At 47.3% G+C, this 22,236-nt stretch overlaps 1 protein-coding gene across 1 annotated transcript in view; it reads right to left on the reverse strand.

Annotated features, from left to right (window-relative positions):
* Window positions 1-9: 9 nt before the first annotated feature.
* The window catches only part of LOC306759814 (protein Niban 1-like), a 39,266-nt gene continuing 17,039 nt past the window's right edge, over window positions 10-22,236 (reverse strand). Inside the window, exons 2-14 of the mRNA XM_079245553.1 lie at window positions 16,282-16,412; window positions 15,895-16,023; window positions 15,673-15,787; window positions 11,765-11,929; window positions 10,402-10,517; window positions 8,513-8,617; window positions 8,281-8,443; window positions 8,019-8,206; window positions 5,620-5,766; window positions 4,984-5,094; window positions 4,085-4,192; window positions 3,496-3,607; window positions 10-2,179 (exon numbers count right to left, since the gene is read on the reverse strand). Of these exons, the coding sequence (XP_079101679.1) occupies window positions 936-2,179; window positions 3,496-3,607; window positions 4,085-4,192; window positions 4,984-5,094; window positions 5,620-5,766; window positions 8,019-8,206; window positions 8,281-8,443; window positions 8,513-8,617; window positions 10,402-10,517; window positions 11,765-11,929; window positions 15,673-15,787; window positions 15,895-16,023; window positions 16,282-16,412 (2,834 nt within the window). The 3' untranslated portion in view covers window positions 10-935. The remainder of the gene's footprint in view (window positions 2,180-3,495; window positions 3,608-4,084; window positions 4,193-4,983; window positions 5,095-5,619; window positions 5,767-8,018; window positions 8,207-8,280; window positions 8,444-8,512; window positions 8,618-10,401; window positions 10,518-11,764; window positions 11,930-15,672; window positions 15,788-15,894; window positions 16,024-16,281; window positions 16,413-22,236) is intronic.

The raw sequence follows: 22,236 nt of genomic DNA on the forward strand, positions 1-22,236 counted from the left end.
TTTATTCTCACACATGAAGCAACATTTATCTTTGCAGCTCAGCGTTTGTCCCTCTAACTTCTGGACCAGACTGCGCAGGTAACAGGCACTTGGAGATGATACAGGTATCGACAGACACTGGACCCGTTTCTATGGTAACTGCATCCGGAGGCTGGGCTCCGTCGCTGCGAGATCTTAGGCACGAAGAGGTACGAAATGATCCGTTAGGGACAGATTAACATAAATAATCCTACAAACCAACCAGCCTGACGACCACAACCGCTCGCTCGGTTGGGAATCTCCAGGAACCGCGTGGAAACCTGCAATAAGACCACAAAGGGCCTGAAAAGCTTTTTAACGCATGCGTTAAAGTTTCTGCACGATTGCAGCTACACCATGTGCAACAGTTTACTGGTCAGGAAGGGGTTCCTGCAGGTTGTTCCCGCCGCCGATCCCGTCTGAACGCAGCGCATCGGCGCTCCGAAAGCTCAGATGGATTTTTTATTTCCTCCAATACAAAAACGTTACAGGTTCAGATTTATTTCCACGCCTTTCGTTCGGATCGTTTGATCAGCTTCCGTGTGAATAAAAGTCATGTTGTGGTTTTTACAGCATAAAACCGGTTTTCATCTTCATCGTGTACGAAAGTGACGTCCTTCAAATGGAAACGACTTCTGATTAATTCGCTGTCAGAATAATCTTTGGTATTTCTGCTGACTGGAGTGAAGCTGCCAAAACGGTGGAAAAAAATGTTCATTTGTAATGTTTTCATATCAGTCTGGGGTCCCGGTACGTAGGTGGAGCTGCGACTCCCTGCGGGCGGAAGGAGACGACGTGGAAGATGAGCAGGATGGTTCATAAATAACTTTCTTTTCATGCATATTTGTGTAAAAACGTTCCTGGTTGTTTCTGGAAGAAGCTGAGCCGACGCTCCTCCAGCCACGTCGCTCCACGCTTTACTCCTCGTTAGGAGGCGCTCTGGGGTAGTGCTGCGGCACCTCCTCCACCTCAATCACCTCCACCACCAGGTCCCGGATCTCCTTGATGCAGTCCAGAGGCCGGACGCCCGGACCGGGAGCCAAAGAGGTCGCAGCCTCCGTCGACTCGGCCGAAGTCTCCAGACTCTTGCCGGCTCCGGCTTCGATGTCGTCCACGATGCCGGCGTCGGCGCTCAGAACCTCCATCTGGGTCAGAGTGTCTCCCGGGCTCCCATCCTCAGCGGTTTCATCAGAGCTCATGGACGACTCGGCGACCTCCAACATGTCAGACGTGGTCGAGACTTCGCCTGACGACTCCAGATCTGAAGGAGCCGACTCGCTTCCCACCGACACGTCCAGAGAATTGGGGTCAGACGAGGCAACGGGTCCTGGTTGCTCCCCCAGCTGGAGGTTCTCCTCCTCTCCACTAGAGGGCGCCTCCAGACCGCTTTCTGAGCTCAGTTCCCCTGTGAAGCCTGCAGGAGATCCACTTCCCTCTGCTGGAGGGGTCACAGGTCCAGCTGGAGGACTAGGACTCAGTCCAGCTGTAAGACCAAGACCCGGCTCAGCTGTGGGATCTGGACTAGGCTCAGCTGGAGGACCAGGACCCGGCTCGGCAGTAGGACCAGGACCAGGACCCGGCTCGGTAGTAGAACCCGGACCCGGCTCGGCAGTAGGACCCGGACCCGGCTCGGCAGTAGGACCAGGACCAGGACCAGGACCCAGCTTGGCGGTAGGACCAGGACTCGGTCCGACTGCAATGGGAGGCTCTGGTTCTGGTTCTGGCAGACGGACTTCAGCATCTCCAGCTGGCTCACCGGGCTCCGTCCCCGTCTCAGCTTCCCGTGTCTGGACTGAAACCGGGTCCTCCTGGATTCTGGTCTCTGCAGCAGCTGCTACCAGAGTCTCAGGAGGAGTACTGGGTTCTGCCACAGATGGAGGTTCCGGTTCAGGATCCTGTGGACCATCGTCCTCTTTCTGTCCAACCGTCTCCATCAGAGTCCCGTCTGCCGAGGCTTCGCTCTTCATCCTGGCCTCTTCTTCCCCCTTCTCGGAGCGTGGCGGCAAACCGTTGACCAGTAGCGGAGATGGAGGCCCGGGGGGTCTGAAGGCAGGACTGCGGGGGGTGGAGATGGTGGGGGAGGACAGGCTGGACCGGCTGAGGACGTCTCTGCTGTCGGTGAGCAAGTTGTGTTTGTTCAGAGTCGCCGCCTCCTTCACCACTGAAACGGGAAGGACCAGAGGTCAGACAGCAGCCTTCATCACCATCACCACCACCACCATCATCATCACCATCACCACCACCATCATCACCACCATCACCATCATCACCACCACCATCATCATCACCACCACCACCACCATCACCACCACCACCACCATCATCATCATCACCACCACCACCACCATCATCATCACCACCACCACCATCATCATCACCACCACCACCATCATCACCACCATCATCACCACCACCATCACCACCACCACCACCATCACCATCACCACCATCATCACCACCGTCACCACCACCATCATCACCATCACCATCATCACCACCACCATCATCATCACCATCATCACCACCATCACCACCACCATCACCATCACCACCACCATCACCACCACCATCACCATCACCACCACCATCACCATCATCACCATCACCACCACCACCATCACCATCACCACCACCATCACCACCATCACCATCATCACCACCATCATCACCATCATCACCACCATCATCACCATCATCATCACCATCATCACCATCACCATCACCATCATCACCACCACCATCATCATCATCATCATCACCATCACCACCACCATCATCATCATCATCATCACCACCACCATCACCATCACCACCACCACCATCACCACCATCACCATCATCACCACCACCATCACCACCATCATCACCATCACCACCACCACCATCATCACCACCACCATCATCATCACCATCACCATCACCACCATCACCATCATCACCACCATCATCACCATCACCACCACCACCACCACCATCATCACCATCACCACCACCACCATCATCATCACCATCACCACCATCATCACCACCACCATCATCATCACCACCATCACCATCACCACCATCACCATCATCATCACCACCACCACCACCATCATCACCACCATCACCATCATCACCATCACCACCACCATCATCACCATCACCACCATCATCACCATCACCATCATCACCACCACCATCATCACCACCACCATCACCATCACCACCACCACCATCATCACCACCATCACCATCATCACCATCACCACCACCATCACCATCATCACCACCACCATCACCATCACCACCACCACCATCATCACCACCATCATCACCATCACCACCACCATCATCACCATCACCACCATCATCACCATCACCATCATCACCACCACCATCATCACCACCACCATCACCACCACCACCATCATCATCATCACCATCATCATCATCACCATCATCATCATCATCACCATCACCACCACCATCATCTACCTTTAGAAACCTCTTTGTCCAGGATCTGCAGCAGGACGCCCTCATAAACGTTTTCAACATGGAGGAAGTTGGCGTGGTCGGAGAAGATGGATTGTTCCAGATCCTGAAGCTCCTAGAGGGAGGGGAGGGGAGGGGAGGGAGGGAGGGGGGGGTGATGAAGAGTGTGAATGAGAGCGCGCTCAGAGACCACATCTCGAATGAGTGGAGACAACTTCCTGCTGGTTTCTCACAACAACAGAACACAAAGTCATTTATTTATTTTGCTGATCAAACCGAAGCGAGACGACAGCAGCGTGTCTGGTACGTCCTGGACGGAATGAAAGACAGAATGATGGACTGACGGACAGACTGACTGACGCTTGTTATTTATTAAAATAAGCCATTTTCTAATGTGTAAAACTGTCATGGTGTAAATCTACACACGCTAATAAAGTTTATTAAACTGAAATAAAGATTCAACATGTCCACATGTTTTATATGTTGTATCAGTGACCAGTGTGGACACCAGTACAGACTGGGATGGTGCACGTTGCGGGTTTAACCAGTTTAACCACGCGTGTTCGGGGTTGTGTTGTTGGGATGTGCTCACAGTTTTGCAGGTTGGAGCCAGAGTCCTCTTGATGAAGGGAAGCGTGATGGAAACCAGAGCATCCTGGAAGATCCTCTTCCTCACCGTGCTGCTGTCGTAGTCGTATTGCTGCAGGGAGACAAACCGAAAGGTCAGAGAGTCTGAAGCAGAACCTGCCCCAACCAGAACCAGGAAGGTAGAAATCCTCCCTGATGTAGGTTTTCTCTCCTGGTTCTGGTCCTCATGCAGGTTCTTCTCTCCTGGTTCTGGTCCTCATGCAGGTTCTTCTCTCCTGGTTCTGGTCCTCATGCAGGTTCTTCTCTCCTGGTTCTGGTCCTCATGCAGGTTCTTCTCTCCTGGTTCTGGTCCTCATGCAGGTTCTTCTCTCCTGGTTCTGGTCCTCATGCAGGTTCTTCTCTCCTGGTTCTGGTCCTCATGCAGGTTCTTCTCTCCTGGTTCTGGTCCTGATGGAGGTTCTTCTCTCCTGGTTCTGGTCCCTATGCAGGTTTTTCTCTCCTGGTTCTGGTCCTGATGGAGGTTTTTCTCTCCTGGTTCTGGTCCCGATGGAGGTTTTTCTCTACTGGTTCTGGTCCCTATGCAGATTTTTCTCTACTGGTTCTGGTCCCTATGCAGGTTTTCTCTCCTGGTTCTGGTCCTGATGGAGTTTTTCTCTCCTGGTTCTGGTCCTGGTGGAGGTTTTCTTTCCTGGTTCTGGTCCTGATGCAGTTTTTCTCTCCTGGTTCTGGTCCTGATGCAGGTTTTTTCTGTCCTGGTTCTGGTCCAGATGGAGGTTTTCCGTCCTGGTTCTGCTCCAGATGCAGGTTTTCTCTCCTGGTTCTGGTCCAGTTGGCACCTTTAGCTCGGTCGTTGGATAATTTTGTATAAATAAAGTTAAATTGAATGTGACGCTGCAAACTGACCTTCAGGACTCTGTGTTTGACCTTCATGATGGCGGGGCTGGGGTCGCCGGGGTGGTCCTCCATGGCTTTGTTCAGCAGCTCCTTGAAGGTGAAAGCTGCGTTCTCCATCAGCTGGAAGACGACAGGAAAGTAAAGATTCCTCTTTTCAGCTCAAACTCTAAAATATTCTCAAGACGTCCGACTACAGAGCCGTCTTTACCACAGACCGCGTTCATAACGGGTTGCTATGGCAACCAGAAATTGAAGATGCCGCTGTCTACACAACAGTACAAATATCATTTTCCCGTCAGAATGTAGCATGAAGCCACCTCTCCCTGAAGCACCAACCAGGACGCAATGTTAGCTTAGCCACACGGCAGAAACTGCTGCAAGTTTCTAACACAGGAATAAACGACTGATCTGCTCTGCGGCTTCCTACGGAGGGGAGCTGATGTTCGGATTGGGGAAGTTCCCAGCCTGCATCTCCTTCCCTCGACACATGATGTAACCTCAGATTGTTTATGATTCTTTCATCATTCTTTAACAGACTTTCTGCAGCTTTCTGATGATCTAAAAAGAAGCAATCAGAGTTTCAGCGGCTCGGTCTTCTTCCCCATTCAGACCTGGAAACCCAGTAAGGCGACATGAAGGCGGTACCTGCTGCAGGTCGATCTCCGCGCTGTGAATCACTGCCGTGATGCTGGAGAAACCAAATCTCTCTTGCAGATGCTGCAGTCTCTCCTGCAGCAGGCTGATCTTCTGGTAACAGCTCAGCAGGTTGGGCCTCGCCATGCTGGCCAGCGCCTGGAGACGGACACAGACACAAGCTATTTCATATGGAGCGGTTCGCTGAGAGAAGCGACTCGCTAGGAGGAGAGGCTCTCTGAGGGGAGCGACTCGCTGAGAGGAGCGAGTCACCCAGAGGAGCGACTCTCCGAAAGGAGCGAGTTGCCGAGGGGAGTGTCTCTCCGAGAGGAGCAACATGCCGAGAGTAGCAAGTTGCCGAGAGGAGAGGCTCTCCGAAGAGAGCGACTCGCTGAGAGGAGCGACTCGTCGAAAGGAAAAGCATACCGAGAGGAGCGAGTCACCGAGGGGAGCAAAACTCCGAGGGGAGCGACTCTCCAAGAGGAGTGACATGCTGAGAGTTGCGAGTCGCCAAGGAGAGCGTGTCACTGAGGGGAGCGACTCTCAGACAGGATCAACTCACTGAGAGGAGGGAGTCACCGGGAGGACACTCCGAGAGGAAAGGCTCGCCGGAAGGAGTGACACTCCCAGGGGAGCGACTCTCCGAGATGAGCAACATGCCGAGAGGAGCGACACTCTGAGGGGAGCGATTTGCCGAAAGGAAAGGCTTACCAAGAGGAGTGAATCGCAGAGGGGAGCAGGTCACCGAGGGGAGTGACTCTACAAAGGGAAGCGACGCACCGATGGGAGCGACGCACCAGGAGGAAGCGACTTTTTTATTCTATTCTACTATTCTACAGTCATTTAGTGAGTCTCCAAGAGGAGCGAGTCACTGAGGGGAGCGATTTGCTGAGAGGCACAATGCACGGAGAGGAAAGGCTCACCAAGAGGAGCGACTTGCTGTGGGTAGCAGGTCACCGAGGGGAGAGACTTTTTTATTCTATTCTACAGTCATTTAGCAGACGCATTTATCCAAAGCGACTTACATATACAATCATACCGGGCACATCGGGGGCAATATAGGGTTCAGCTTCTTGCCCAAGGACACTTCAGCACATAGTCTGGGGAAGCCTGGAATCAAACTAGCAACTTTCCAGTTACAAGCTGACTGCTCTCCCTCCTGAGCTACAGCCGACTTGCCAAGAGGAGCGAGTCTCCGAGGAGAGTGACTTGCCGAGAGGAGCGACTTGCCAAGAGGAGCGAGTCGCAGAGAGGAGCGAATTGCCAAGAGGAGCGAGTCGCAGAGAGGAGCGACTTGCCGAGGGGAGCGACTCGCTGAGAGGAGTGACTCTCCAAGGGGAGCGAGTCGCCGAGGGGAGCGACTCTCCGAGAGGAGCGAGACACCAAGAGGAGCGAAACTCTGAGTGAAGTGACTCTCCAAGAAGAGTGCCATGCTGGGAGATGCGAGTCGGGAGTCAGCAGGAGGACACTCCAAGAGGAAAGGCTCGCCAAGAGGAGCGACACTCCGAGGGGAGCGATTTTTGCCGAGAGGAAAGGCTTACCAAGAGGAGTGAATCGCAGAGGGGAGCAGGTCACCGAGGGGAGTGACTCTACAAAGGGAAGCGATGCGCCGATGGGAGCGATGCACCGGGAGGAAGCAACTTTTTTATTCTATTCTACTAGTGAGTCTCCGAGGACAGTGACTTGCCGAGAGGAGCGAGTCGCAGAGTGGAGTGACTTGCCGAGAGGAGCAACTTGCCAAGGGGAGCAAGTCACAGAGAGGAGTGACTTGCCGAGAGGAGCGACTTGCCGAGGGGAGCAAGTCGCAGAGAGGAGTAACTTGCCGAGGGGAGCGAGTCGCCGAGAGGAGCGAGTCGCCGAGAGGAGCGACTTGCCGAAAGGAGCGACTTGCCGAAAGGAGCGAGTCGCAGAGAGGAGCGACTTGCCGAGGAGCGAGTCGCAGAGAGGAGCGACTTGCCGAAAGGAGCGACTTGCCGAGGAGCGAGTCGCAGGGAGGAGCGACTTGCCGAGAGGAGCGACTTGCCGAGGGGAGCGAGTTGCAGAGAGGAGCGACTTGCCAAGGGGAGCGAGTCGCAGAGAGGAGCGACTTGCCGGGAGGAGAGAGTCTCTGAGGGGAGTGACTTGCCGAGAGGAGTGGCGTGAATGAAGTCCAGTTCAGGAGTTCTAGCATTCTTTAGATGATCCTCTCTCCAACACACCTGCTCTGAACTGCTGTAGAGGGAAAGCAGCCAGTCATCCAGAGGCCTGCTAACCAGACATGTGTGATCCAGATGTGTTGTAGCAGGGTTACATCTAAAGGTTGCAGGACTGTAGATCTGGAGGACCGACTTGGGACCCTGCTTTGTGCGGTGGTTGGGTCGCCAGGTCAGGAATACAGAACCGATGGAGCTGGAGATGTTCAAACCACAAACCTTATTCAGCTGCTCCCTGTCTCCTTCCTGGAGGATGTCCTTGCACACCTGGTCCATCATCTTCTCACTCAGCTGTCGACCTTCCAGGAACCCGGAGCTGACCGGTTCCATCAGCTCCTCCAGGACCGAGCCCAGGTACGGCTGGACGGACTCGGAGCACACCTGCTCCGCCGGCTGCGTGACTTTGGCTGGAAGAACAGAACGTATGAAGGAACCAAGCTGCATTTTCATCCTCCTCATCACCGCTGCTTCCAGAACATACCGCGCACTTTCTCCTCCAGTTGTCGTCTGGAGCCAAGGATCTGATCCATGTCGGAGTGGATCTGAACTTCCTGCTGCCGGGCAGAGATGCGACATTCCTCCTTCAGCGCCCCCAGTCCCTCCAGGAGATGCTCCTGGACTAGGATGTACGCCGCCTCCATCGTCTGGAAGAACCAGAACGTTACAAACGCAGCCTGAAGCATCACGTCAGCATCTGGGAGGAACACACTCACAGCGAACCAAACTCGCTTCCTGTCCGTCTTCTTGGCTTTGAGTCGAGGCAGAACGTCGTTCTCCAGCGACGGCAGCAGCTGCTCCATCACCAGGTTGGCCATCACCTGCAGACAGCAGAGCCACAACTTCATCACCCTGCAGCCACCGTTCAGCTGGGTTTTTTACATCAACGGGTCTGGAGCCTGGATACAGAGGTCAGGAACGGGAAGGAACGTTCCAGAATCTGACAGAACGTTCCTGGTTTCATCCAACCAGCAGAATAAAGAGAGTTAACGCCGCAAAGATATTCAGAGCTTCTGGAAACATTTTTATATAAAAACGTGGAGCAATCAGGAGGTTTGTGCTTCAGATTCAGGTGTTTCTGCTGATGACATCTCAGCCCTTCATTTCTCAGCTCTGATGTGTGTGTGGATCTAAACAATGAGCCGTGTGGGATGTGTGTGTTATTGTACAACAACAGGAAGCGTTGGACCTGAAGCAGAGATGAGGAGGGACCTCCACTTCCTGCACTTAACTGTCTGGAAATAACGAAACACTGAGGGGGAGGAAGACAAAGCCTGAGGATTACATATGTAGTAGTAGCAGTAGTACATAGAAGTAAGTCGTAGTATGTAGTAATAAGTGGTAGTAAGCGATTGTACGTAGAAGTAAGTAGTGATCCAGCAGCAGTAACCTGGTCAGAAGGGGAAACCACATCACATGACCCAGATGGATTCATACCATAGACCATATATGAAAGATAGATGGCGCCTCTGCCGGCTAAAAATGAAGCCTATGCAGAAGTGCATTAAAAAAAAACTGCAGTTCCCCCTTCATCCACTAGGGGCTGCAAAACAGAGCAAATCCCCATAGACTCCCATGTTAAAAAGACCAACTTCACAGCAGAAATAAACATGTTTACGGCAGGAATAAACATGTTTACAGCAGGAATAAACATGTTTGCAGCAGGAATAAACATGTTTGCAGCAGAAATAAACATGTTTACAGCAAAAATAAACATGTTTACAGCAGAAATAAACATGTTTACTGCAGGAATAAACATGTTTACAGCCTGGTACAGAAGTGCATAAAAAAACTGCAGTTCCCCCTTCATCCACTAGGGGCTGCAAAACAAAGGTCAGGTTTACCTTCATGACAACTGTGGGGGGAGTGAATTTTTTTCTAACTTGCCCGTTTAAAAGTAATTTAATCTCGAAGTTCGGCATATTTAGGGGCGTGTCCTTTTGATTGACAGGTACCTGATCTCCCGCTTGAGGTTTTTAGCTGGTTAACAACGTGACTTAGCTTTAGCCCGCTTACCTCCGTTAGCTGGTTAGCTTCTTTTAGATCCGGGTTAGCCCGGTTAGCTCTTAGCTACAGAAAGCTCGGAGTTCGCTCGATGTCAATCATCCACCATGACGCTCACAGCCCCCCTCTCAGCTCCACCTCTTTGCCCATATTTGTATTTTCCGAGCGAGACGACGCGCATGCCCCTGCCAAGATGGTGATGGTAGGAACCGCCCACCGAGCTTCAATTCAGCTCTTCAGAAACCTACGGGTGACGTCACGGAGGCTTCGCCCATCTTTTACATACAATCCCGAGAAGAAGGTATCGTGAAGGAGGGGCTTCACCTAGTTTAAGCTCCATCATATGTGAAGAGGATCCAGAAACACGCCGTCTTCTCTGGACCAAAGCTCATTTAAAATGTTCTGAGTGGAAACCTGGATGAAGATGTGGAATAGTTTGTGGACGGTGTTAAAAACAAACGAGTCGTTCAGGGAACGCCCTGCAGATTTCTGCGAGACAGTGAGGCGATGCTAACGATGCTAAACATCACCGTGGACCTGCTTTTTACTGACATCAGATTCACAAAGAGGAGTAAAAATGAAGCCGTGATGCGGCACGTACCCTGACATCGCTGCCGATCAGCATGTCCCAGGACTCGTAGTTGCCCTGGTCCTGCCTGTAGAGCTGGATGGCTTTCAGGAAGGCCTGAACTTCACAAGTCCTCTTCTTCAGGAAGTCTGACAGGAAGGAGAAGACATGACATTTATCACACATCATGTGCAGCAGCATCAGTTTCCTTTCCCTCCGAGATGGTGTGGCCAGGGCGTTGCCATGGCAACTGCCGTGGAAGAGGCTCCAGCAGGATGAAACGCTGCTGGGAGAAATTCATTCGTTTTAGCATCTCAGATGACGGCTGCAATTACACCACACGTTTAATGATCAATAAATCATGTTTTCTTATTGATTAGATGAAACAAGCAAAACAAACTGAGGCAGAAATAGACAATTTTCTGGTTTAAGCTCCAAAGTTGGCAGAAAGAAACCACAACAAAATGGACTTCTGTGCTCATTAACAGCTGGCATCCTTGCTTCTGAGCTTCATGTCTGTGAATACTTTACACACACACACACACACACACCTAATCGGTAGGGATCTTATTGATAACATATCCACCAGCTGTGCAGGATCTTCCTGTGGAAAGAACAGAGCAGCGAGCATGTAGACGGTTTGCAGTGACGGTGGTGGACTGGAGCAGAACCCCGTCCGGATGCCCCACCCCCACCTGTTGCCATGGCAGCAGCATAGCAGAGCATTTTATGCAAAGTAATGAGAGCAGGTTTCATCGCAATGAACGTAAGTTTTCTGTCTGTGGCAAAAGAAGAAGAAGAAACAGGTCAGAGGTAAGTAGAGCAGATATTACAGAAGCTAATTCAGCCGAGAGCAGCTCAGTCGGTCCTGCAGCTGGACGACCGGCCGCTGGACGACCGGCCGCTGGGCGACCCGCCGCTGGACGACCCGCCCAACCATCTTCCAACTGAACCGCAAAGCCACGGACGTCCAGTTATAACGTGGGATGGGAGTTACGTGGTGTCCAGTCCACTTTATTCTTCTGAAAACTGTTTTTATTTATGTGCCGTTTTTTTGCTGCAAACGTTCAAAGATTCCGCACAAATTTAATCTTCGGCGTTGGAACCACGTTAATCATACAAACTGGGCCCTGCACTGCCCCCTACTGGTTACGCACATACTGCAGGTTCATTTCTGGGGATGGAGCTGAAAATAAACGGAAAATGCAGAAAGCAGCAAACAAAGTTTGCAAACTTTAACAGAGACGTGAAAAGAGCTGGATGGGCCGGAACCCGGGTCAGCTGTTATTTCACACTGCAGAGTTGAAGCGCTGCAGAACGAAGGATCAAGAGTCTGACACCGTGTGAAGAATCTGAAGAGAAAGAGCTGGAGGTTTTCCCATCTGTGGGGTCCCACCTTGGTTCTGGTGCCGGATGCAGTCCGACAGGATGGAGAGGAAGGCGGCTTGCTTGGCCTGCTGTCTGAAGCAGAAGTAGGAGTCTCTCCTGTAGGGCAGACGCAGGTAGACCGGAAACTGTCCCGGCATTCCCGACAGAGGAGGCACAAATTCCTCCTTCACACCTGAAACACAAGAAAGGATCCAGCTTTACAGGATGAGGAGGAAAACTCGTCTATTAGTGAAATCTGCAGAATAAAAGCCCAGAGAATCACGTTTTCTCTGTTTCCTGGAACAGTTTTCAGAGGAAATGTTAAACAGCTGCAGCTACATCTGAGACTCCTCTCCTTCCAAACATCCCTGATAAACAGCTGCTGTTAAATAATCTGCCGTTTACACACACATGCATGAATAAAAACACACTGATGTTAAAACTCAGCAGCAGAAGGTGGAGAATCCAGGAAACTACGGACACACAGACCTGTTTCACATTTCAGCATCAGCGTTTGTAACATCTGTGTTTAGGTATATTCGTCATCATTTAGTTCTGATCTTTATGAAGGAACATTGATAAATGTTCTGCAGGACTTTTCCAGTGATTCAGTCTAATTCAAGCAGAAGTTTTCATGTTTTCCTTCAGAATAATTCAGACTCATTCTCTGTTTTTAGAGAGAAGCTGCTTCATGGAGCAGCGACTTGTCAGGAAGGATCCAGAAACCTTCATTAAAAGCTGGAATCTGACTCCAGTTTAGGCTTTGTAAATCCTATTTATGGACAGTTTGTATAAAGTTAGAAAAGTGAAGCTTAAACGCTTCTACATGTTTATATAAATATGTTGTTCCACCAGAATCCAGATATTAAACGCTTCATTTAAAACAACTTCTTTTCCACTCAGGAACCATAATGTTTCCTCCTGGCAACAAAAACTTACAAAATAAAGAATAAATGTAATTTATATTAAGTTTGTTTAGTTTATTCTAGCACATGAAAACACATGGTAATACATGCAGCAGGGGGAGAAACACAGCCATGCTGTTATCAGATCTACTTTAGAGGTAAAGTTACGACCTGCTGATCGTATCCCTCCACCAAACGCCTTCGTCTCGTGTGTGAGGACCAACAGACAGGAGTCATCTGATTTATAACCTTCACGATTTTATCCTGTATTTCATAATAAACTCTGGAGTTACGGCCATAAACCTAAACTTAACCTCTGATGATGAAAGTTTGAGCTGTCTGCACGGGAACGGGGGCGGCGTGGGGGCGGGGGGCGGGTCTGAACAGGCTACCCAGGTATTCCCATTCAATAACAAAGCGGATGTGAGACTAATATACAATTCCCGACACAGTTTCTGCTCCTCCTGGGAATCCTATCACCTGATCAGACCTGTTTCAGAAGAAACAGCTTGAAATTCAACAAGAAGAGAGAAAAACAATGTGATTCAGGATGAAAGGCCTCCAAAACATTCAAATCAGAACACTCTGATATTCATTTAACATCAGGTAAATAAAACAAGTTTAATAATAAGTGGGGTTTTTTTTACACATTTTACTGATTTATTATAATTAAATCTTTTGTTTCCTTTAAACTTTTCTTCCAACTTTAATTTAAAAGATGGACTGAAGCCAACAAAGAGGTAGTTAAAAGTCTAAAACTACTGAGAAGCACGATGTGCCGCCTCTGTAACGTCCCAAAACACACTCAGACTCGACCAATATGGATTTTTTGAGGTTGAAAAAAAATACAGGTTGAAAAAAAGATACATAAACCGATTCATTAACTAAATATATATGTGGAGTTTGCATGTTCTCCCCGTGTATACGTGGGTTCTCTCCAGGTTCTCCGGCTTCCTCCCACCGTCCAAAAACATGATGTTAGGTTAACTGGTTACTCTAAATTGCCCCTAGGAATGAGTGTGAGCATGAGTGGTTGTTTGTCTCTGTGTGTCCCTGCGATGGACTGGCGAACTGTCCAGGGTGTACCCTGCCTGTCGCCCAGAGCCAGCTGGGATAGGCTCCAGCTTCCCCACGACCCTGAATTGGATAAAGCGGTTTGAATATAAATATAAACGTAAATTAATTAATATACATATATATATACGTATATATATATATATATATATATATATATATATATATACGTATATATATATATATATATATATATACGTATATATATATATATATATATATATATATATATATATACGTATATATATATATATATATATATACGTATATATATATATATATATATATATATATATATATATATATATATATATATACGTATATATATATATATATATATATATATATATATATATATATGTATATACGTATATATATACGTATATATATATATGTATATATACGTATATATATATATGTATATATATATATATACGTATATATATATATATATATATATATATATATATATATATATATATATATACGTGTATATATATATATATATATATATACACACGTGTATATATATATATATATATATATATATACACACGTGTATATATATATATATATGTATATATATACATATATATATATATATATATATATATATATATATATATATATACGTGTATATATATATATATATATATATATATATATATATATATATATATATATATATATATATATGTATATACGTATATATATACGTATATATATATATGTATATATACGTATATATATATATGTATATATATGTATATATGTATATATACGTATATATATATATGTATATATATATATATATATATATATATATACGTGTATATATATATATATATATATACACACGTGTATATATATATATATATTGTATATATATACATATATATATATATATATATATATATATATATATATATACGTGTATATATATATATATATATATACACACGTGTAAATATATATATATAATGTATATATTATATGAATATATATATATATATATATATATATATATATATATATATAGTCAGTATCATAAACTATAAAAACATTCATTAGCTTTTACTGCAGTAAAAAGGTGGACTTAAATGTGTGATATTAAACAAACTCTGTACAATGATGTTAAAATAAATGTCAGTAACTCATTTTCTTTTCAATTTTTTTTCAAATTTTTTTTTTCAAATTTTTTTTTTTGGAAGTAGTTTCAGCAGCTTTCCAATGAGTGGTTGAATGTTTAGTTAGATGCAGCTTTGGTCAGTTTTCAGCTCTAGCCAGCGCTAGCTAACGGTGGTGTTAGCTAGTGTTATCCAATGTTATCCAACATTGGATAACACAATAGAACATCGGAGCTAACGCTGGATAGCATTATTGTTATCTACCGTTAGCGAGTGTTACCCACTGTTAGATGACACTAGATAACACTATAGTGTTACATAATATAATAAAATAATGTGATATAGGTATAACATCAGATAGCACTAGATAAGAATGGATAGCGTTAGCTAGTGCCATCCAATGTTAACTAACCAGATTCAGCGTTGGGTAACAAAGGATAGTGTTAGCTAACATTGCACCCTGGACTCTCTTTTTGTCTTTTAGGAGTTTGAAATTACTTTAAATTGAAATTTATTTGTTTAAAATCCGTCTCCATAACGTTTGCTAGAGGCTAGCAGCTAGCTGTCTTTTGCATTAACGCCACCAGGTGGTGGGAAGTCGGTATTTAAAATAAGCTTTTCATGAATATACTTTTTGTGTCCTTTGTTGATAATGTACAGTGTCCTGTTACCTTGATTAAAATAACTTCTCTGATGGATGTATTGCTTAGTAACCAACATAAAAAGTCGTACGTGGACAGTAGTGTTAGAGAACATTTGAGATAGACAGATTCACGTATGTAAAGGGAGGATCAGTGTCCCTTCAACAACAGCCACTGTGTTGTACTCACTGGTGTCCCCAGGATAACATTTGTCCACCATGGCCATGTACTTCTCCTCTGTGGTCAAAACGCTGCCCCCTGTAGGCAGAAGCTTGTAGCACGCTGGACAGCCTTTAACAAAAGTCTAGAAGAAGAAGTAATCGACAATCCGTCAGCTGTTAATTCTGATGTTTCTTTCTTTTGATTTGTTTTTTCTTTTATTTCATGACATGACAGCATTTTCCTGCTTACCTCCAGACTTTCGTGGCACTCCAGGCAATAGTTGGCTCTCACCACCACATACCTCTCCTTCCACTTCCTGGTGTCGTCAAAGTAAAAGACGCCCTCCTGGTAAAGCACCTCTCCGTTCTCCGGTGCCTCCTGAAGAACAAACCAAAAGTTAGAAATGCAAAGAACTTACAGGAAAAGCAGATAAATTACCTGAAATTCTCCAGAAAACTTTGTTGAATTCTCTTGTTTTTTAACAAGGAATTTGCATATTAATGAAGGGAGGTGGTTTTAAAATTTAAAGATCCAGATTCATTCTTAAAGCATGAAGATGGCCTATTGTTTTCCCATCAGCACAATAAAACTCAGCTCCCCTTTATGCATCTTCAGAAAGTTATTTGTAAGTCGTACCTTCTGTTTGAGCAGCTGTGTGATCTTCGGTTTGTTCTGTTCCAGATCATCTTCTACCTGAGCGAACCGGGCCACAGAGAACTGCTTCCTGTAGTACGGACTGAACTCCTTCAGCTTGGCCTCAGTCTCGCCTGCAGCAACAAAGACAGTCGTAAAAAGACAAGAAAAATGTTTGGGTTTTTATTCAGGAAGTTTGGATAAACACAGAAGTGGTTCCTGCAAGCCTGGCGGCCATATTTAGAGGAACAAACCTGAAACTGGATGAAAGGCTGCAAACCTCAATGGGTTGAAACAACATCAGAAACTTTTTACTGCTTCTCACTTTCTGTCAACTCCAACCATACTTTAAGTGTCGCCATGTTGTTAAACTTCCAAATAATAAAACATCCAGTTGGTATATCGGAGCATGACCGAAGGCTCAAAGCTCAACATTTAGTAAACATGCTGAAATATCCATTTATGCTGAATGCCGAAGACGGACAGACAGTTTTGTTTATCTGCTGCATCGGTTGCGTCACATTTGGTCCGTTTCCAAGGAGCTTAGCTGTCCGTCATTGGACACAGAAAACGGAGCATTACCACCGTAAGTCGTGGGGCAGTGTCGAGTTGTCCAGCTGACATGCAAGCAGTGAAAGGAGCAAACCAGAGAAGAACAAAAGGAACAGGAAGACGACGACACAGAAGATGTCGAGAATAGCAAAAACAAAACTTGGTGTTTGTGGACGGTTGTAAATGACTTCATAGCAGCGTATTACCGCTAGCAACCGGTGTCAAAACGCGGAGGTGAACTCTGAACTCAAGTCACATTTTATGTACAAGACAGCTCAAAGTGCTTCACAGAAAACATTAAAAGCATCACAGATGGTGTAAAGAAGCATGAAACAACAAATCGCAAAAATCCCCGTAAAATCCATAATTTAGACAATAAAAAGTAAGATCAGCTAAAAGTTACGGAGCAGATTTTACGCAAAGAAACGTTTTAACCTGGATGTAAATGTGTCAACGGGGTTTCATCTCTACTGGCAGCCAAACGCTGCTTCTCCATGTTTAGTCCGGACTCTGGTCCAGTTTCTGGTCCGGGCTCTGGTCCAGTTTCTGGTCCGGACTCTGGTCCAGTTTCTGGTCCGGACTCTGGTCCGGAATCTGGTCCAGTTTCTGGTCCGGACTCTGGTCCAGTTTCTGGTCCGGACTCTGGTCCAGTTTCTGGTCCGGACTCTGGTCCGGAATCTGGTCCAGTTTCTGGTCCGGACTCTGGTCCAGTTTCTGGTCCGGACTCTGGTCCAGTTTCTGGTCCGGACTCTGGTCCAGTTTCTGGTCTGGACTATGGTCCAGTTTCTGGTCCAGACTCTGGTCCAGTTTCTGGTCTGGACTCTGGTCCGGGCTCTGGTCCAGTTTCTGGTCTGGGCTCTGGTCCAGTTTCTGGTCTGGGCTCTGGTCCAGTTTCTGGTCTGGACTCTGGTCTGGACTCTGGTCCAGACTCTGGTCTGGTTTCTGGTCGGATCAGTCGACCTGAGTCTTTGGATCTTGGAACTCTGCAGGTTTATATTTTTGGAACGTGTCACAGATGGATTCTGGTCCAGAACTGTTTTGGATTCTGTAAACTATCAGCAGGGTTTTCAAATCTCTTCTGTGACTGACTGGAAGTATCAACTGGAAACCAGTATCAACTGGAAACCAGTATAAACTGGACACCAGTATCAACTGGACACCAGTATAAACTGGAAACCAGTATAAACTGGAGACCAGTATAAACTGGAGACCAGTATAAACTGGACACCAGTATCAACTGGAGACCAGTATAAACTGGAGACCAGTATCAACTGGAGACCAGTATCAACTGGAAACCAGTATAAACTGGACACCAGTATCAACTGGAGACCAGTATAAACTGGAGACCAGTATAAACTGGAGACCAGTATCAACTGGAGACCAGTATAAACTGGACACCAGTATCAACTGGAGACCAGTATAAACTGGACACCAGTATAAACTGGAAACCAGTATAAACTGGACACCAGTATCAACTGGAGACCAGTATAAACTGGAGACCAGTATCAACTGGAGACCAGTATCAACTGGAAACCAGTATAAACTGGACACCAGTATCAACTGGAGACCAGTATAAACTGGAGACCAGTATAAACTGGAGACCAGTATCAACTGGAGACCAGTATCAACTGGAGACCAGTATAAACTGGACACCAGTATAAACTGGACACCAGTATCAACTGGAGACCAGTATAAACTGGACACCAGTATAAACTGGAGACCAGTATCAACTGGAGACCAGTATAAACTGGAAACCAGTATCAACTGGAGACCAGTATAAACTGGACACCAGTATAAACTGGACACCAGTATCAACTGGAGACCAGTATCAACTGGACACCAGTATAAACTGGAGACCAGTATCAACTGGAGACCAGTATAAACTGGAAACCAGTATCAACTGGAGACCAGTATAAACTGGAAACCAGTATCAACTGGAGACCAGTATAAACTGGACACCAGTATAAACTGGACACCAGTATCAACTGGAGACCAGTATAAACTGGACACCAGTATAAACTGGAGACCAGTATCAACTGGACACCAGTATAAACTGGAGACCAGTATCAACTGGAGACCAGTATAAACTGGAAACCAGTATCAACTGGAGACCAGTATAAACTGGACACCAGTATAAACTGGACACCAGTATCAACTGGAGACCAGTATAAACTGGAGACCAGTATCAACTGGACACCAGTATAAACTGGAGACCAGTATCAACTGGAGACCAGTATAAACTGGAAACCAGTATCAACTGGAGACCAGTATAAACTGGAAACCAGTGTTATTTCATCCAGATCAAACTGTAAAATGAAAGCTGCTGCAGATCCCCAGGGGAGCTGGATCCAGTTCTGACCCGTACTGGCTTGTAAAGCCACCTGAGGAAGACGACTTCATCCTCATCCTCAGCAGTTAACTGATGTTGTCAGTGCTTGTGGTTTTTCCTACGGTACTTGAACAGCTCCTCTGTCCTGACTCGTCAGATAAAGACCAGATGGTGTCCTGCTGGATCAGGTCATCCAGGCGGCTCTCTGGACCCAATGAGTCATCTCCATCGTCCAGTCCAAGTCCGCCAAAGTTTGAGAACACTCGACAGTAAAGCTCGCTTTCTGCCTCCCTCGTGGTTTTCCTGCCTCCTCGTTCTGGCAGCAGATTCTCAGGATTTAAGAGAAAAAAAGAAAGAAAATCCTCTAAGATTTCACGTTGTTCCTAATAAACGAGGCCAGACTCCTGTTGTCTGGAAACCACATCAGCCCCACAGCGAAGGGGAGGAGGGCAGCGGCGCAGCATTTATGGACCTTTAAGTGCTCTGTATCCATAAACCCTTACAGCTAATTCCCAGTGGCACATCTTCCTGCACCAGAGCGCTGATGCTGCTCTTCATCTTCCTCATCGCACAGCAGATGGTGGGTTGATGGTTCTGCTATCGTCTCTGGGAAGCAGCAGCATGTTTCCTCAAACCGGTCTGGAAACAGAACGGTTCCGTCTGACTGAGGAAGAGGAGGACGTCTTTATATGGGCTTTTCCAGGGAATCGTTACTGACACGACACTCCGTACACAGATGTCTGGGATCATTACACAACAAAATGTCACTTTTTAAAGTCGACTTTCTGATGTTGAGATAAAAATGTGCAGTTTTATGTTTACTGTGTTTTTAGGACCGATTAGTTTCATTTCATAAAGAACCAAATTTAGCTTCACTGACAGGAATCTTCTGATTCTTAGAGATCTGGAAGGTCACGAACATCCAGCAGAGATTTATTTCACTCTCAAACTTCTTCAGATTCCCTGAATTTTTTCCCCAAAGTGTTGCTCTGTAGATGGAGAAATTAGAGATCCTTAAACATCTTCGGCTGATTTTCTGAGTTTGGACTAGAACCGTGAGCTACTACCCATCATTGGTTGGCAAAAAAAGAGAGAATTTGGTAGATACCACTTTTATACCCAATCTTGACACCCTACCCGGTCACGATGAAGACGAGCTTCCGTTTCTGTGGCAGAAATGATGATCCTTTTAAATAAAACATTATTTTTTGCAGATTACAAAATGTCTGAACTATTTTCATCAATAAAAACGATCAAATGTTTTTAACATTTTGTGGAGAAAAAAAATATCTGTTAATTTTTAATGAAAAGCTGAAAAACATCCTTTTAAACGTCTTTAGATGTTGCAGTGAAAACACAAACCAAACCCTCAGCACACTTTAAAAGCACCGGAGGATGTGGAAGATGTTTGGAAGCCTTTTATAAAAATCAATACACTCATGGATCATCTATCAGATCAGATCAGGACCTTTTAAACAGCTCCAGACCAGGCCGTTTGTCTTCATGCAGCAGCTGCAGTGTGAAGCATCTCAGGAGACCTTGTTATTTCCTCAGTCACAAACAATACGGAGCGTAAAGGTTCGCCTCGGAGCTCGTGTCCCTGCCGACCCGGCCAGCTTTAGAGGCGATACGAGTGGAAATCCTGCTTCCAGCCAGCTTCCAGCCTGCTTCCAGCCTGCTTCCAGCCTGCTTCCAGCCAGCTTCCAGCCAGCTTCCAGCCAGCTTCCAGTCAGCTTCCAGCCTGCTTCCAGTCAGCTTCCAGCCTGCTTCCAGCCTGCTTCCAGCCTGCTTCCAGTCAGCTTCCAGCCAGCTTCCAGCCAGCTTCCAGCCTGCTTCCAGCCTGCTTCCAGTCAGCTTCCAGCCTGCTTCCAGCCTGCTTCCAGCCTGCTTCCAGCCTGCTTCCAGTCAGCTTCCAGTCAGCTTCCAGTCAGCTTCCAGTCAGCTTCCAGCCAGCTTCCAGCCTGCTTCCAGCCTGCTTCCAGCCAGCTTCCAGCCTGCTTCCAGTCAGCTTCCAGTCAGCTTCCAGTCAGCTTCCAGTCAGCTTCCAGCCTGCTTCCAGTCAGCTTCCAGCCAGCTTCCAGCCAGCTTCCAGTCAGCTTCCAGTCAGCTTCCAGTCAGCTTCCAGCCTGCTTCCAGTCAGCTTCCAGTCAGCTTCCAGCCTGCTTCCAGTCAGCTTCCAGCCAGCTTCCAGCCTGCTTCCAGTCAGCTTCCAGTCAGCTTCCAGCCTGCTTCCAGTCAGCTTCCAGTCAGCTTCCAGTCAGCTTCCAGCCAGCTTCCAGCCTGCTTCCAGCCTGCTTCCAGCCTGCTTCCAGCCTGCTTCCAGCCAGCTTCCAGTCAGCTTCCAGTCAGCTTCCAGTCAGCTTCCAGTCAGCTTCCAGCCTGCTTCCAGCCAGCTTCCAGCCTGCTTCCAGCCTGCTTCCAGCCTGCTTCCAGCCAGCTTCCAGCCTGCTTCCAGCCTGCTTCCAGTCAGCTTCCAGCCTGCTTCCAGCCAGCTTCCAGCCAGCTTCCAGCCTGCTTCCAGTCAGCTTCCAGTCAGCTTCCAGTCAGCTTCCAGCCTGCTTCCAGCCTGCTTCCAGCCTGCTTCCAGTCAGCTTCCAGCCAGCTTCCAGCCTGCTTCCAGCCTGCTTCCAGTCAGCTTCCAGCCTGCTTCCAGCCTGCTTCCAGTCAGCTTCCAGCCAGCTTCCAGCCTGCTTCCAGCCAGCTTCCAGCCTGCTTCCAGCCTGCTTCCAGCCTGCTTCCAGTCAGCTTCCAGCCTGCTTCCAGCCTGCTTCCAGCCTGCTTCCAGCCTGCTTCCAGTCAGCTTCCAGCCAGCTTCCAGCCTGCTTCCAGCCTGCTTCCAGCCTGCTTCCAGTCAGCTTCCAGCCAGCTTCCAGCCTGCTTCCAGCCAGCTTCCAGTCAGCTTCCAGCCTGCTTCCAGTCAGCTTCCAGTCAGCTTCCAGTCAGCTTCCAGCCAGCTTCCAGCCAGCTTCCAGTCAGCTTCCAGCCTGCTTCCAGCCAGCTTCCAGCCAGCTTCCAGTCAGCTTCCAGCCTGCTTCCAGCCTGCTTCCAGCCAGCTTCCAGCCAGCTTCCAGCCTGCT

This window comes from Telmatherina bonti (assembly GCF_933228915.1).
Source record: "Telmatherina bonti genome assembly, chromosome: 8".
Taxonomy (NCBI): Eukaryota; Metazoa; Chordata; class Actinopteri; order Atheriniformes; family Telmatherinidae; genus Telmatherina; species Telmatherina bonti.